This window comes from Oryctolagus cuniculus, chromosome 2, assembly GCF_964237555.1.
Source record: "Oryctolagus cuniculus chromosome 2, mOryCun1.1, whole genome shotgun sequence".
NCBI classification, from domain to species: Eukaryota; Metazoa; Chordata; class Mammalia; order Lagomorpha; family Leporidae; genus Oryctolagus; species Oryctolagus cuniculus.
Window position 1 is genome coordinate 192,509,301 of NC_091433.1, and position 16,906 is coordinate 192,526,206.

Sequence of the window (16,906 nt, forward strand, 5' to 3'; positions counted from 1 at the left end):
AGTCCGGGCCGGCCGGGCGCCCCGCACCCTGCCGCGGGGGTCGCGGGGGTCGCGCGCGCCGCGCCCAGGGGCGCCGGGGCGGCGGGGAGGAGAGGCGAGTGGGTAACAGCATCGCCATGGCAACAGTGACGTCCTTGTACCCTGGATCTAATTGGAGGAAACCCCGTGGCCGAAGCCGCAGCCTGCCGGCCAACCGAGCTTGCCCAAGCCGACCCACCCTCCGAGCCGCCGCGTCGCCTCTCGTCCCGCCCCTCGCGCCCCCTTCCGCGCGCTCAGCCCTCATTGGCCAGCCGCGGGGCGGGAGGCGGGACCCTCCCGGGAGGCTCGGCGCGCCATTGGGCGGCGGCCCGCCGCTCGGCCGCGGGGTAGGCTGAGACGGGAGGGTCCTCGGCTAAAGCCCAAGGCAGATCAAAGTGGTGGGACTCGCGTCGCGGCCGCCGAGACGTGAAGGTGAGCTCCGGAGGCGGCCCGCGGGCCTGCTGCGGCCGCGCGGGGGCCCGTGGGGCCGGGCTGGGGGGCGCGGCGCCGGGGGCGGCCGTCTGCCGGCGCCGTGCTCCCTCAGGGACGGCTCCCGGCGGCGCGGTGCGGGGCCAACGGCCGCTTCCATCTTGGGGCGCGCGCGTGGCGGGAGCGGCCCTCCCGCGGCCCCCGGCGCGCTGCCCTCCCGCCGCGGGCCCGGGCGCGGGGCGGCTGCGGGCGGCGGGCGCCCGGCGCGGGCTGGGGGCGAGGGCCACGCACGCGGGCGGCGGGCGCGGGCAGACAAAAGCGGGCGGCGGGGCGGCGGGCCGCATTGTCTGACGCGCTGCCCGCCCTCCTTTTTGTCCTCGGCCCGCCGCCCCGCCCCGCCCCGCGCAGCCCTCGCGGAGGCCCTCGTCGCGACCCGCTCGTGCTCGGCGCCCGCCATGGAGAAGACGGAGCTGATCCAGAAGGCCAAGCTGGCCGAGCAGGCCGAGCGCTACGACGACATGGCCACCTGCATGAAGGCCGTGACGGAGCAGGGCGCCGAGCTGTCCAACGAGGAGCGCAACCTGCTCTCGGTGGCCTACAAGAACGTGGTCGGGGGCCGCCGGTCCGCCTGGAGGGTCATCTCGAGCATCGAGCAGAAGACCGACACGTCGGACAAGAAGCTGCAGCTCATCAGAGACTACCGGGAGAAGGTGGAGTCGGAGCTGCGGGCCATCTGCACCACGGTGCTGGTGAGTGGGGCGGGGGCGGGCCGGAGGAGCCCCGCGCGCTCCCTTTGTGCGTGGAGGGGCGGGCCCTGAGCAGGTGGGACGAGGCGGACACTTCGCTTTCCCGAGTGGGAGCGGCGGGGCGGGGCGGGGCGGGGGGCGGTTGGTGCTCGCGACGTGGGCTCAGGCTGGTGGCTGTCGTCGCCGTCGCCTCGCGGTCCCCAGACGCTGGCGCGTGCCCCCGGGCTCGCTTCTGGTGCTTTCCAGGTTCTGGACTGCCCAGGGTCAGGGCGGCTGCCGGGAGGAGTGGGTGGCCCCGGTGATTCACCGTTACTAGCGAGAGCGGACAGTTTTAGCTTTGTCATGGCGAAACGCTTTCTGATCCGGGAGATAAGTGTGCAGTGCTGGCATTGTGTCCCGGAGTGTCGCCTGCCCCTCTCGGGCCGCTTTGACAAGAGCCTTGCCGGCCTTGCACGTGTTTGTTCCACAGCGTGTTTAGGGGGCTGGGTCGGGATTTTTCAAAAGGGCGTAGAAGAAAAAAATTTTTTTGCCTGTTACATCTCCATCCATCAGACTGTTTCCTTCTCCACCCTAGGAAAAAAAATATTTCTTTTTTAAACCCATCTTTTTCTCCTATAAATGACAGATAACATAAACAAAGTCCTGTCTGATGGAAATAGCTAATAATTGGGGGCAGTACAGAGTGCACTGAAGTGGGGAGAACTGTGGGGATTGTTCGCTTTAGGAAGGTGAGACTGCCCACTTCGTCCGCGCGTCCTTAGCCTGTAGCTCCTGCTGGGCATAAGGGAAGATGTGAACGCTCTGTGTCGAGTGAGTTTGCCAGCTTAGTAGGGTTGGGAGACTTCACTTCCACACACGTAGTGGCTATGGAGGGCATCGTCTGCTCCATGTCTCAAGTTTCCTGTGCGTGTTTCAGGCGCCCTCACAGCAGCTTTCAAACTCTTTCTGTTCGGTTATTACTTTGCCATGTGTTAGTTACCCTGCCACAACTCAGAATTAGCCCTAGGTTCTTCCTGTTCTCTAGCCAGTTAGCTCTGAGCCAAAGAAATGTTTGTTTTATTTTATGGCTGTCAACGAATTTTGGGTAAGTGGAGGGGACTTGGCTGAATCGGTAGTGGCTTCAGTGAGGCCAGGTTTCTCAGGCAGATGGTTCATGGGAGAGAACCCTGAAATAAGGACATTCTTTTTAAATGCTGTGAGGAAATAAGAGTTTAGCCTGATTGATGAGACACTAATGCGTAAGTAAAACATTTTATTAGTAACGTGGTTTAAGAGACTAATTTCAGCTTGATGGCCCGTCTAAAAAATACCCTGGGAAAACACATTTCTGAGTTGGCAGCCATAAACGAGAGCTTCCTGTGTGCAGTGTGAACGGGCCAAGAGCCGTGGCTTTGCCCTCCTGTAATGTGTAGTCCAGGTGCGTGTGAGAAATTCCCAAATGTCCAGAATGCAAGGTGATTCCCAAAGATGGTTGTGAGCAGAATGCTGGGCGCGTTGAAGGAAACAAGCCTCTAGGAAGGCTCACTGAAAATCGTGGCTTTTGGGTTGAGCATTGGGCGGGGTGTGTGTGTGTGTGTGTGTGTGTGTGTGTGAGTATCCCAAGCTGAGGAAATACACAGAATAGTAGGGCCGGCGTGGGGGAAGCAGGCTTCAGTGTGCAGAGCTGTTGGAGCAGAGAACCTGGAAGATGGGCAGTGTGGTCTGTAAGAGCTGGTAGTGAGGGGTTCCTCTTTGGGTGGAGTAGGGACACGGTGAGGGGTTTTGCGTAGTGTGCATGTGGCAGCATCCAGGATTCGTGCTTGGAGTCCAGCCAGTCCAGTCTTTCAGACAACGGAGTGATGTATCGGGCTTGTGAACACGAGTAATGATTGACATATTGGTAGTTGGATAAGGAGTCTGTTGAAATAATGAAAGAAGAGGTACATTTAAAGTTTCTAAACATGCATGTTAAAACAAGGTTTTCTTCTCTGTTAGAAAGGCAAGAGAATTGGGTGAAGGCAGTAGGCACAGCGGACTTCATTGCAGAGGGCTGTAGAGCAGAGTGACCTTGAAGGACAGCCAGACATTTTATCCAAGATGGCAGAGTCCCTCCACCTCCTCTTTGCTTGTCGTAGAGTATTGGGGCACAGACAGCTGTACTGTTGTTCAGTGCACAGAATACTCCACGGTGGTCACCCCTGACTCCTGAAGACTACTGCATTGAGTTACTGAACCGCAGAAGCATAGAAAAAAGGTTTAAATCCAAGTGAGTGCTCTTTAGAGAGAAAAGAGGCTAAGAGGGCCAAAGAAGACGAAAGCGAACTCTGAGTGGAGCTCCGGGAGAGGTTAGAGCAGATTCACCAACTTGTCTGTCCCTCAGTCTCATTTGAAAAACTGGGAGTTGGAGTAAAATTTTCTTTTTCTTTCTTTTTTTTTAGATTTATTTGAGAGGCAGAGAGAGAGAGAAAGTCCTTCCATTTGCTGGTTCACTCCCCAGATGGCCACAATGGCCAGAGCTGTGCCGATCAGGAGCCAGGAGCTTCCTCTGGGTCTCCCAAGCGGATGCAGGGTCCCTAGGACTTGGGCCATCTTCTGCTGCTTTCCCAGGCCAGAGCAGAGAGCTGGGTCATAAAGCACCAGGACTTGAACTGGTGCCCACTTGGGATGCTGGCACTGCAGGTGGCGGCTGTACCCGCTATACCATAGCACCGGCCCCTGGAATGAAAATTTCTGGGTCTGTTCAGGTTGAAGAATGTGTTGTTGTCAAGTGATACATGAATTGTTGAAAAGCTGGTGGTATTAGTGAAATGAAGGCCTCAGGAGTCGTGTGTGATCCTACTGAGTGCTGCTGGGACGAGCAGAGCTATCACTGGGCAGTATCAAATGGCCTGGGTAAGGTGTCTGGGAGAATTAAGTACTGGGCTGTGAAGAAATGGCAAATTGGAGAAATCACAGGGCTTCTATAAACCCCCTGGGATGTTTGGGAACAGTGTATCTCTTTTTAAAAATTAGTTAATTTGAAAGGCCAGGAGAGATCTTCCATCCACTGGTTCGTTCCCCAAATGGCCGCAAAAGCCAGGTCTGGGCCAGACTGGAAACAGGAGCCAGGAACTTCTTCCTAGTCTCTCATGAATGGACGGGGCCCAGGTGCTCAGGCCATCCTCTGCCTTCCCATGCATATTGGCAGGAAGCTGGATCTGAAGTGGAGCAGTCACTGCCACCACAAAGCTGCCCCAAATGTATTGTTTACAGAGTGACCTTGAACCAGACACTGTTTAAGATCACTTCTGTAAACGCCGTAGGCTAACAGATACCTGTCCTGGGGGCAGCATCATGGCATAGCAGGTAAAGCTGCCACCTGCAATGCGGGCATCCCATTTGGACGATGATTTGAGTCCTGGCTGCTCCACCTCCCATCCAGCTCCCTGCTAGTGGCCTGGGAAAGCAGCCAAAGATGGCTTAAGTGTTTGGGCCCCTGCCACGTGGGAGACCCAAAAGAAGCTCCTGGCTTCTGGCTTCGGTCTGGCCCCAGCTCTGGCCACTGTGGCCATCTGAGGAGTGAGCTAGTGGATGGAAGATCTCTTTCTATCTCTCCAACTCTTTCAAATAAAAAAAATAAATCTTAAAAAATGGTAGCTGTCCTAAAGACTAATTTTAGTAGACTGCTTTGGTATAATTTCAGAAACGGAAATCTATATTACAGTAAGTAATATAAAGTAAGTCACTTAATATATTATGTAGAGAATCTCTGACAGTTGTCTCTGGCTGTATAAAGCTTTTGCCCTCCCTTTTTCTGCCTTTCTGCCCCTCAAAATAAATAGATAAATAAATATAGCGGCCCTTGAGCACCTTTGTTGTATAAATTATAGATAATCACATTATTAGACATTAAAACTATTCACTTATAATTCACTTTGAATAATTAATAAACAGAATAATAAAGCCATAAGGAATGGATGTTTTTAAATATTTATTTTGTTTGAAAAGCAGAAAGAGAGACACCTTCCATCTGCTGATTCACTCCCAGAATCCCTCCAACACTCAGAGCTGGGCCAGATCCAAGCTAGGAGCCTGGTACTCTTTCTAGGTCTCCCACATGTGTGACAAGGACCCAAGTAGTTGAGCCATCACCTGCTACTACCCAGGTTACATTAGCAAGAAGCTGGAATTAGAAGCAGATTTGGGACTCAAACCCAGGCCGTGTCAACCAGTGCACCAGATGCCCGCTGTGTGTGTTTTAACTGAAATACATAAAAGTGCACTGTGTGAGTGTGCAGTTCTTGGGCGTTAGATGCATTTACATTGTGTGCAGCGTCACCTCCTATCCCCAGGACATTTTCAGCTCTCCCAGCTGAAACGCTATACCCATTAAACCTCAGTTCTTTCCTCAGCCTCTGCCAACAACCATTTTTTCATTTATTTTAGTGTATTCATTTTTACTTATTTGAAAAGCAAAGAAAGATCTTCCATCTGCTGATTCACTCCCGAACTCCCACGACCGCCAGAGCACCCAGCTACTTGAGCCATCATCCGCTGGCTTCCCGGGGTGAGCATTAGCGAGCGGAGGGGCTCCATTCTAGGTCCTCCAAGTCTCTCCTCAACCCTCAGTGCCACAGGGCGTGCCCTCACCATTCTGCTCTCTGCTTCATGAATGTGACTGCTGTAGGGAGCTCATCTAAGTGAATTGATAACATTGTTTAGGTTAAGAATGGACTCAAAATTAAGACTAGTGGCATTGTTTTACTTTATTGCAGTATCACATTTCTTGTAGTTTCTAGGACGCTGGTGAGTGAGATGCAGAAAGCATCATCCTAGGTGGTTTGACTTTGTGCTCCTGTCCTTTGCCACACACAAGTGGAGAAACCGAAAGAGGTCCCCTGACCACACTTTGGAAACTGCTGCTCTGTGGAAATTCATTGTGGCACTCAGTGATTGAGCCGTTCGTTTTCTGAGTAGTCAGCGGGGTAGCAGTAACGAGATTTGTGAAACATTCCCCTCTCTTCTCATGCCTCCACCTCTTTACCTTCCACGTTAACCTAGGAAAATAAGTTTGTAAACCAGAAAAGAAAGGAAAGGTTTTTTTCCTCTCAACTTTAAAGATTGAGTAAAAGGGGCCAGCACTGTGGCGCAGTGGGTTAACGCCCTGGCCTGAAGTGCCAGCATCCCATATGGGCGCCAGTTCGAGACCCGGCTGCTTCACGTCCGATCCAGCTCTCTGCTATGGCCTGGGAAAGCAGCAGAAGATAGTCCACGTCCTTGGGCCTCTGCACCCATGTGGGTGACCCAGAAGAAGCTCCTGGCTTCAGATCGGCACAGCTCCAGCTGTTGCAGCCAGTTGGGGGGTGAACCATCAGGTGGAAGACCTCTCTGTCTCTCTGTCTGTGTCTCTCTCTCCCTCTCTCTCTGCCTCGCCTCTCTCTGTGTAACTCTGACTTGCAAATAAATAAATTAATTAAATAAATCTTTTTTAAAAAATTGAGTAATAAATATTGCAGTTAATTCCTGCAACAATAACTAGACCTGGTGGCATGTGGGAACGGCTTCTGCTCCCTTGTACTGGGAATGGTGATGTAAGTTAGTATTTTCTCCCCTTGCCCCCCACCCAGGCAGAAAGCAGAGTTGGCACGCGTGGAATATATGCAGAGTAGTCTTTCAGAGTTGGTTGCATTTAGATTTGAAAACTAGACAACTTTGGGAAGCAGTAAGTCTTCCGCCCGCTGATTCTTTCCCCAGATGGCTGCTGCTGCTGGGCTGAAGTCAGGAGCTAGGAGCTTCCTCTGTGTCTCCCATGTGGGTGGCAGGGGCCCAAACACTTGGGCCATGTTTCCCTTCTTTCCCAGGCACATTAGCAGGGGTCTGGATTGAAAGTGGAGCAGCCCAGACTCACACTGGTGCTCATGTGAGATGCCATTGTTGCAGATGGCAGCTTAACCTGCTGTGCCACCCCTCTTTTACTACAGTTTGCTTTGGGATAATGAGATACGAATGAGTTCTGTGCTGTAGCCTTAGTTTACTGACTTTTGAGCTTTGAGCATCCTCTTCTTACATTGGCTGCACACTTCACTTAGGAAAGACGGAGAAGCAGTGGTGCAAGTGGTGAAACCACAGTGGTAAAGACTTCTGTAACTGTGTTTGCTTAAAGGCCAGTCACGGCTGCTGTCTGTAGGTATGTAGGAGATCAGTGGGAGAGGGAGCGAGAAACCAGTAAACCATAGTAGTGATCTTCAGGTTAGACCTCTTACTGTCCTGCTAAGTCCTACTTTGACTTGTGTAGAATCAGAATTCCCATTTTCCTCTTATTTTGCTCATTCCTTCAGATATTACTTGAATACAGCTCAGAATGTTTGCTCTTTAAAAACTGCGTGTTTATATTAGGTGGTCTGATTTTCAGCCTGGTACACATGAAGTTATTTGGGGGATATGTGTGCTTAGTGCCAGTCAACTTTCTGTCTCACACCAGTTTGCTTATTTGGAATGCTGTGGTTTAAACATGATCAGACTCGCATGTGCTCACTCTCTCTCTAACTCTTGACTTTCAAATAAAGAAATCTTTTTTAACAAAGGGAGGGTGCCGGCGCCGCGGCTCACTAGGCTAATCCTCCGCCTAGCGGCGCCGGCACACCGGGTTCTAGTCCCGGTTGGGGCGCCGGATTCTGTCCCGGTTGCCCCTCTTCCAGGCCAGCTCTCTGCTGTGGCCCGGGAGTGCAGTGGAGGATGGCCCAGGTGCTTGGGCCCTGCACCCCATGGGAGACCAGGAAAAGCACCTGGCTCCTGGCTCCTGCCATCGGATCAGCGCGGTGCGCCGGCCGCAGCGCGCCGGCCGCGGCGGCCATTGGAGGGTGAACCAACGGCAAAGGAAGACCTTTCTGTCTGTCTCTCTCTCTCACTGTCCACTCTGCCTGTCAAAAAAAAAAAAAAAACAAAGGGAGGGTGGTTGGTGCTGGCGCGTGGCATTGGCAGGTAAAGCCACCTGCAACGCCAGCATCCCATATGGGCACTGGTTTGTGTCCTGGCTGCTCCACTTCCGATCCAGCTCCCTGCTAATGGCCTGGGAAAAGCAGCTGGAGACATCCAAGTACTTAGGCCCCTGCTATGCACATGGGAGGCCCAGATGAGTTCCCAGCTCCTGGCTTCAGCCTGGCTCAACCCTGGCCACTGTGGCCATCTGTGGCGGGAATCGGCAGGTGGAAGATCTCTCTCTGGCTGGCTCTCTGTACCTGTGACTTTGGGAGCTCCCCAACTCGAGCAGACACGTGAACCCTGAAGTCTTAAATAAAAGAGGTGTGAGGGAGGGAAGTGGAAACACAGTCCACTTATGACTGAAGGCAGGGCCCTGGGAAGGTGATTGATCGGGCTGCTGGGGTGGAGCTCCTGATGGCTCTATGGGGAAGTCACGTGAGGGAGCTGGCTCCCTTTCTGCGGCTGCCTGGCTTTCCGTGTGATTGTTTCTTTGCACCTGCTCTGCCTATGCTAGCCTGCACCTTTGTCAGTGACCAGACCAGTACGGTCATGCGGTCTTAGACTGTGAACTCCAGGACTGAGAAGTCAACCCTTGACAAGTAGCTTTTCTCCGTTATGTTATGGTAACGAGAAGCTCGGTCACTGGACACTCACAATGGAATCACAGTATGTGGCCTTTTCACTAGCACCTTTCCAAGGCTCACTCATTTCATGGCATTTGTCAGTATTTCACTTCTGTTTGCTTTTTAAAATGAAACTTACATTGTGCTTAGTTAAAATATGCCATCTTACTCCCACCTGCTAGTTCATTCCCAGATGCCCACAACAGCTGGGGGGCAGGCTGAAGCCAGGAACTGGGAACTCAGTTCAGGTGGCTCACATGGATGGAAAGAATCCGCCAGTGCTGCCTCCCAGGGTCTGCACCGGTGGGACACTGGGATTGGGAGCTGGCACTGGGTCTCAAACCCACAGGCTCTGATACGGGAAGTAGGCATCTAAACTGGGATCTTAACCTGTAGACTAAATGCCCACCCCTGCCTTGACCATTTTTAAGGGCACAGTTCAGTGATTCCAGGTACACTCATATTGTACAACCATCACCACCAGAGTTCATCTTCCCAGACTCAGACTCCACACCTGTTAAAAAGAGTGTTAAAAAGAGTGGCTCTCGGTTTCCTCTTGACAGCCAGCACTGTGCTTTCTGTCTCAGTGGCTCATACAGGAGTCATCATTTTGTTATCTGGCTGCTTTTTTATCTACATTGTGCTATGCATCTGAATATTGTGCTTGAGTGTACCACATGGTTCATCCACGTGTCCATTAGTGCAGTTTAGGTTGATCCCACCTGTAGGTTAAGAGTAACGCATGGGTGGTTGTTTCGCCTGCTGGGTAAGATGCTGATTGGATGCCCCATAGAGTGCCTGGGTTCAAGTCCTAGCTCCACTGCCAGTTAAGGTTCCTGCTAGTGCATACTCTGGGAGGCAGCAGGTAATGAATGACTCAAGTCCTTGGGTCCTTTTAAGATTTTATTTATTTATTTGAACAGTAGAGTTATAGACAGAGGCAGACAGAGAGAAGTCTTCTATCCGTTGGTTCACTTCACAAATGGCTGCAATGGCAAGAGCTGGGCCGATCCGAAGCAGGGGCTTTTTCTGGGTCTCCCACCCAGGTAGGTGCTTTCCCAGGCCATAGCAGAGAGCTGGATCAGAAAAGGAGCAGCTGGAACACAAACCGGTGCCCAACATGGGATGCTGGCACCACAGGTAGAGGCTCAGTCTCCTATGCCACAGCACTGCCCCTCTGAAATAAAATTTTTTTAAAGATTGATTTATTTAATTGAAAATCAGAGTTATACAGAGGAGAGGCAGAAAGAGAGAGAGGTCTTCTATCTGCTGGTTCACTCCCCAATTGGGCGCAAAGGCTCTGAAATAAATTTAAAAATAAATTTTTTTTTTTTTTTTTGACAGGCAGAGTGGACAGTGAGAGAGAGACAGAGAGAAAGGTCTTCCTTTGCCGTTGGTTCACCCTCCAATGGCCGCCGCGGCCAGTGTGCTGTGGCCGGCGCACCGCGCTGATCTGATGGCAGGAGCCAGGTGCTTCTCCTGGTCTCCCATGGGGTGCAGGGCCCAAGTACTTGGGCCATCCTCCACTGTACTCCCTGGCCACAGCAGAGAGCTGGCCTGGAAGAGGGGCAACCGGGACAGAATCCGGCGCCCCGACCCGGACTAGAACCCGGTGTGCTGGCACCGCAAGGCAGAGGATTAGCCTAGTGAGCTGCGGCGCCAGCCTAAAAATAAATTTTAAAGATGAGATTTTTGTGTTTTGTGTTTGTTTTTTATATTGATGATTGATTGATTGATTTGAAAGGCAGCGTTGCAGAGAGATCTTCTGTCCTCTGATTCACTCCCCAAATGGCCACAACAGCCAGGACTGGCCTAGGCCAAAGCTAGGAGCCAGGAATTCCATCCACGTGAGTGGCAGGGGCCCAAGGCATTGGGCCATCGTCTGCTGCCTTCCCAGGCACAGTAGCAGAGAGCAGGACTAGGAGTGGAACAGCTGGAACTGAACTAGCTCTCCAATATAAGGTGCTGGTATTGCAAGCAGTAGCTTAGCCTGTTGTACTACAATGCTAGCCCCTACAGATTTTTGTGTGAACATTTTTGCTATTCTCTTGGATAACTACCTGGGGCATATGGTAATTCTGTTTAATAGTAACTCTGAGTTAGATACCCCCACATATTCAACAATCCTAGTGAGTGTGAATGGGATCTGATTACATTTGTGATTGCGTCTCCTGGGTGAATACAGGATGTTGAGCGTATTTTCATGTGCTTATTTGGAGAGATGTCTACTCAGGTCCTCCCCCCCCACCCCCCACCCCAAGATTTACTTATTTGAAAAGCAGAGTGACAGAAAGGAGAGACAGAGACAGAGATCTTCCATCTGTTGGTTCCTTCCCCAAATGGCTGCAAAAAGCAGCTAGCTCTGGGCCAGGCTGAAGCCAGAATCCAGGAACTTCATCCTGGTCTCTCGCACATGGGCGCCAGAGCCCAGTACTTGGGCCATCTTGTGCTGCCTTCCCAGATGTACTAACTGGGAGCTAGATAGGAAGGAGAGCAACCAGGACTCAAAAACCATTGCTCCGATATGGGATACTGGTGTCACAAGTGGTAGCTTAACCTACTGCTCCACAATGCTGGCCTCAAGCCATATTCTATCTTTAGTAGTCTTAATAGGATAGTGCAAAACTTGACCCGTATATACTAAACTAGCAAGGCAATTTTGACCTGCTTTTAATTAATAGAATATCTTTCTGTTAGGCATCAGTACTTTCATCTGCTGGTTTGATTGCTTATGACCAGACCAAACCAGGATTTAACTTCCTGTTCTTTTGTGTGCTCCAGCTTTTTTTTTTTTTTTAAAGATCTATTTATTTATTTTATTATTATTTTTTTTGGAAAGCCAGAGTGACAGAGATCTTCATCTGCTGGTTCACTCCCCAAGTGGGAATGAATTGCCAGAGTTGGGCTGATCAGGAGCTTCTTCTGGGTCTCCCATGTGGGTACAAGGGCCAGGTACTCAGGCCATGTTCTGTTGCTTTCCCACACACATTAACAGGGAGCTGGATCAGAAATGGCACAGCTGGGACTTGAACAGGCACCCATATGGGATGCCGGCGCCACAGGTGGTGGCTTAACCCGGTGTGCCACAGCGCCGACCCCTTCTGTCCCCTTTTTAAGGAAAATACTTGCCTAGTACCATTTACCTTTCCCTTCAGAAACTAGCAACTAAGTCGGCTTCTTGATTTAGTAAATTACAAGTTTTCAAGGAAAGAAAGTATATGTATTGATGTTTGTCTTGGTTCTTTTGATAACACCAATATAAAAATGTTGGTGAATGTTGTATAATGTAACAGTTTTAAATATAGGTTGGGGGGGCCGGCGCCATGGCTCACTAGGCTAATCCTCCGCCTAGCGGCGCCGGCACACCGGGTTCTAGTCCCGGTCGGGGTGCCGGATTCTGTCCCGGTTGCCCCTCTTCCAGGCCAGCCCTCTGCTGTGGCCAGGGAGTGCAGTGGAGGATGGCCCAAGAGCTTGGGCCCTGCACCCCATGGGAGACCAGGAGAAGCACCTGGCTCCTGGCTCCTGGCTCCTGCCATCGGATCAGCGTGGTGCGCCGGCTGCAGCGCACCGGCCGCGGCGGCCATTGGAGGGTGAACCAACGGCAAAGGAAGACCTTTCTCTCTGTCTCTCTATCTCACTGTCCACTCTGCCTGTCAAAAAAAAAAAATATATATATATAGGTTGGGGGTCCAGTGCTGTGGCTCACTTGCTTAATCCTCTGCCTGCGGCGCCAGCATCCCGTATATCGGTGCCAGGGTCTAGTCCTGGTTGCTCCTCTTCCAGTCTAGCTCTCTGCTGTGGCCCGGGAGGGCAGTAGAGGATGGCCCAAGTCCCTGGGCCCTGCACCCGCATGGGAGACGAGGAGAAGCACCTGGCTCCTGGCTTTGGATCGGCACTGCACCGGCCGTGGTAGCCATTAGGGGAGTGAACCAGCAGAAGGAAGACCTTTCTGTCTCTGTCTCTCACTGTCTGTAACTCCACCTGTCAAATAAATAGTAAAAAAAAATAGGTTGACAGATTTTGAAGGTGCTACATGTTAATTTCACCCATGTACATACTAAAACTGTCCTTCTAAGCCTGCTTATCTTAGGAACTAATGAGAAAAAGCTGTCACCTTTTATATTGTGGTTGTGGCCGCTCAGTAGCCAGCTGCTAAAATATGGGGATATAGCAGACAGGTCAGAGATTGGGCTTTACATTTGTTCCTTTTTTTTTTTTAACGATTTATTTATTTATTTGAAAGGGAAAGTTACAGAGAGGCAAAGGCAGAGAGAGAGGTCTTCCATCTGCTGGTTCACTCCCCAGGAGCTTCTTCTGGGTCTCCCATGCAGGTAGGTGCAGGGCCCCTAGGACCTGGCCATCTTCTGCTTTCCCAGGCCATAGCAGAGAGCTGGATCAGTGAACTCAAATCAGCGCTCATGTGGGATGCCGGCACTGCAGGCAGCGGCTTTCCCTGCTACGCCATAGCGCCAGCCCCTACGTTTGTTCCTGAATTGTTCTGGAATCAGTTCCGCTACTTGAGGGGAAGGGAGACAGGGACCATGATTTCCTTTAATTTTGGCCGTCGCCCTTCACTCGTAACCTTGTTGCCCCATTGTTGGTCAAGGGCTCTGCATTTCTGTGACACGTCTTCACCTCTGTCGTGAGCAGCTCTGTAACTGAGTTGGAAAATGAGCATTTTTTACACAAGTACGCCTGTAAGTGGCTAATTGTTGCAGGGAGGCAGAGGAGCACTCTGTGCTCACAGAACTGTCCCGTTCCCTGCAAGGATACTGGTAGCAGATCGAGTGTAACTTTGCCTGCGTCATGGGTAGTGTTGACTGGAAATCTTACAGAACAGGAGAAAGGGATTGGGAAGATTTGGCGCAGGAAAATAAAGCCTTTTTTCTTTTTATTGAGAGTTTTGGGTTCTATTCATCTGCTTCATCCCGTTACCCTTTACCTGTTTATCCTGTGGGTTTTAGCTCCTTATTTTCTTTTGCCCACAAAAATAATTGCCTGGACTCTTTAGCTTATTTTTACTTTTGCTGTAACTATAATGCACACACCCCATTGGATCTGAGAAGTTGTCCTCTAACGTCATGATGACAATTGTATTAATTCATGATATTAATCTGACAAATATTCCAGTTGGTGTTAGGTTTTAGGTCTCTTGCACTTTTAGAATCAACACCCCAAAGTTGGAACACTTCATATAGCGTGATTTTTAGTCTGCACAAATAGTGATTGTAATCCCTTTGGAGATGGAAAGACCTGATGAAGCCTTCTCAGGGGTTTCCCTGTCGAGTCAGGATCAGGAAGAGGGGTGTATGGTAGGGGCACTCACAAGCTATACAGTCGTCTACATTTATGCCTTCATTATCTCCTCAGTCTTGCCGGCTCCAGATCTAATTTGTCAGAACGTGGTTTTGTGGAGTGGACTCTAGAAACTATGAATCAGTCAGAGTTATGATCTACCGATATCTATTGCCCGTGTGCACATTTACAGGGGAACTCAAATTAGCCTTCGAAGATTGCTTGGTGAACAAGAAAATCGACAGGAGGCTGTAGCTGGGTGATCTGAATCACTCGCTAATCCAGCCCTGCTGCATCAGGCCTCAGTGCGGCTCTCCCTGTTGAAAGACTGTTTAATGGACCCAAATACCCCTTCTGTGAATAGTGCTAGAGATAATGCCAATATTTGCTTTGTTCGCCTTTCCCCTAAATGCCTTCCATATTCCCAGTGTCTGCCATAAAGAATGCTTTATATCTTTCGCTGCTTAAAGTGCCACTTAAGTATTTGACGGGGCACCTTGTTGAACGATGTTCCTGCTGGGACAGAAGTCATAATGATAGAAATGGGGTTGATGGTGGTCAGGACGGTGCTGCCAAGCTCGCCTGTGTGGCAGCGTGTGGAGTGATCGCATCTGAGTGGTCCACTGGGGACCTGGGTTTCTCCCCCTGCTGCGGCAGTGACTGAAGGGATCGATCTCATCTCCCACATAAATTACTTGGAAGCTCTGGGTCAGGATCTGAGTCTGCAGGCCTCGAGTGCTAGACTTCACACTGATTTTTTTCAGACCATGAAGGTTTTTGAGCATGGAATTAACATAACCAAAATGGAATTTCAGGTTAATCTAGTAGCAGGGTATAAAATGGATTAGAGAAAGAACACTAAAACCTGGTAGATGTTAGGATATTGCATTAGTGAAATGATATGGTTAACTTGGGTAATAGAAATCAGAATGAGACTGAGAAGATGGATCAAAAAATTATTATCACAGAGGCAGACTCAATAGAATTTGACAGCAGATGTAGGGTAGCCCCTGAGTAGAAAGTCAAAGGTTGTGCCACAGGGCCTGGGTGGCCAGGATTCCTCTGAGAAGAGTGGAGTAATTGGTAGAAATAAGTAGTAGAGTAGAACAACAGGTTTAGAAGTTAATTATTTCTGTTTGGGGCATATTGAGATTAGTACCTAGGATGCATTTTAAAACATAAAAGGATACTTGGGACTGGTGTTGTGGCATAGTTGGTTAAGTGCCAGATCAAGTCCCAGCTGTTCCATTTTTGATCCAGTTTCCTGATAATGTACCTGGGAGGGCAGCAGAAGATGGCCCAAGTGCTTGAGCCCCTGTCACCCACATGGGAGACCCACATGGAGTACTGGGCTGCTGGTTTCAGCCTGGCCCAGCCCCCGCTATTGCAGACATTTTTCTCTCCCTCCCTCCTTCTCTTTCCGTCTCTCCCCCCCTCCCTCCCTCCTCCCCTTCTCTCTCTGACTTTCCAATAATTCTTTTTTTTTTTTTTTTTTAAAAAAAAGCTACTTGGCCATGTAACACTAAATGTGCAATGAGGGAGAGGTTGTTTCCCAAGAGATACGGTGCAAGGGGGATTACCTTACCTTGGTAAGCCTTATGAACTCTTGTGACCTGGGTACAGCCATCTTTCACTGTCAAGCTCATGGGACTGGTTATAAGACCAAGAAAATTTATTTGTTTATAGTGAAGAATGACTAATGTAGAAATCGCAATATGTGTGTTGGGGGGATTTTTTTTTTTTTTTTTTTTTTTTTTTTATCTCGGGAGGCAGGTGAACTCACGGAGGAATCCAGTCCTAATCAGGGGATGGCTGCTCAGACGTCTAATGGCCATGATCGCCACAGTAGGCATTTTTGGACTAAATTACACTTCTAGACTGTGTGTTGGATCTTTTTCCTTTGGTGCCTATCCCTTTTCTGTTTCTGTGCCTCTCATTCATTCTCATTTTTTAAGGTATATTTACTTTAAATACTTTCAGATCACAGTTAAGTTGTTTTTTGTTTTGTTTTGTGTGTGTGTGTGTGTTTTAGGATTTATTTATTTATTTGAAAGAGTTGCAGAGAGGCAGAAAGAGGTCAGTCTTCCATCTGCTTGTTCCCTTGTTCCCTCCCCAGATGGCCACAAAGGCTGGAGCTGGGCCAGTCAGGAGCCAGGAGCTTCTTCAGGTCTCCCACACAGATGCAGGGGCCCAAGGACTTGGGCATCTTCCACTGCTCTCCCAGGCCACAGCAGAGAGCTGGATCAGAAGTGGAGCAGCCGGGACGTGAAACGGCACCTATTTTGGATGCCTGCACTGCAGGTGGCAGCTTACCCACTGTGCCACAGTGCTGGCTCCCACAGTTAAGTCTGTCAGTTTGTTGTTGATTTCTTGGTTTATTTGAAAGGCACAGTCACAGAGAGGGAAGGAGAGGCAGGAAACAAAGACCTGTCCACTGGTTCACTCCCCAGTTGGCCACAACAGCCTGGGCTAGGCCAAGCTGAGTTCAGGAACTTCTTCTGGGTCTCCAACGTGGATTTAGGAACCCAAGACTTGGGCCATCCTCTGCTGCTCTCCCAAACACATTAGCAAGAAGCTAGATCGGAAGTGGAGTGGCCGGTGCTCAAACTAGTGCCCACATGGCTTAATGTTGGGCCCCAGGTGTTATATTTTTTAACTTACCATACAAATACCTAATCTAGCCAACATAAAATCTTTTCCCTTAGTGGTTTATAATTAACAGAGGTCATATTCCTGCAGTATACTGTGCTTACTTGGAAGTGCAGTCTTGACTTCCTGGAGAAAATTACTTCTAGAGATTTTAGTGGGGGGAATCGATGTTAGATTGTATTTGAAAAGCATATTTAATTTTTAAAA

The 16,906-nt window shown here is 50.2% G+C and overlaps 1 protein-coding gene across 2 annotated transcripts in view; it reads left to right on the forward strand.

The window, feature by feature from the left end:
- The first annotated feature begins 312 nt into the window (after positions 1–312).
- Positions 313–16,906, forward strand: part of YWHAQ (tyrosine 3-monooxygenase/tryptophan 5-monooxygenase activation protein theta) — a 32,473-nt gene continuing 15,879 nt past the window's right edge. The window contains exons 1-2 of one of the 2 annotated variants that reach the window (XM_051833268.2): positions 313–450; positions 856–1,196. In XM_051833268.2, the coding sequence (XP_051689228.1) occupies positions 903–1,196 (294 nt within the window). In that variant the 5' untranslated portion in view covers positions 313–450; positions 856–902. 2 annotated transcript variants of the gene reach the window in all.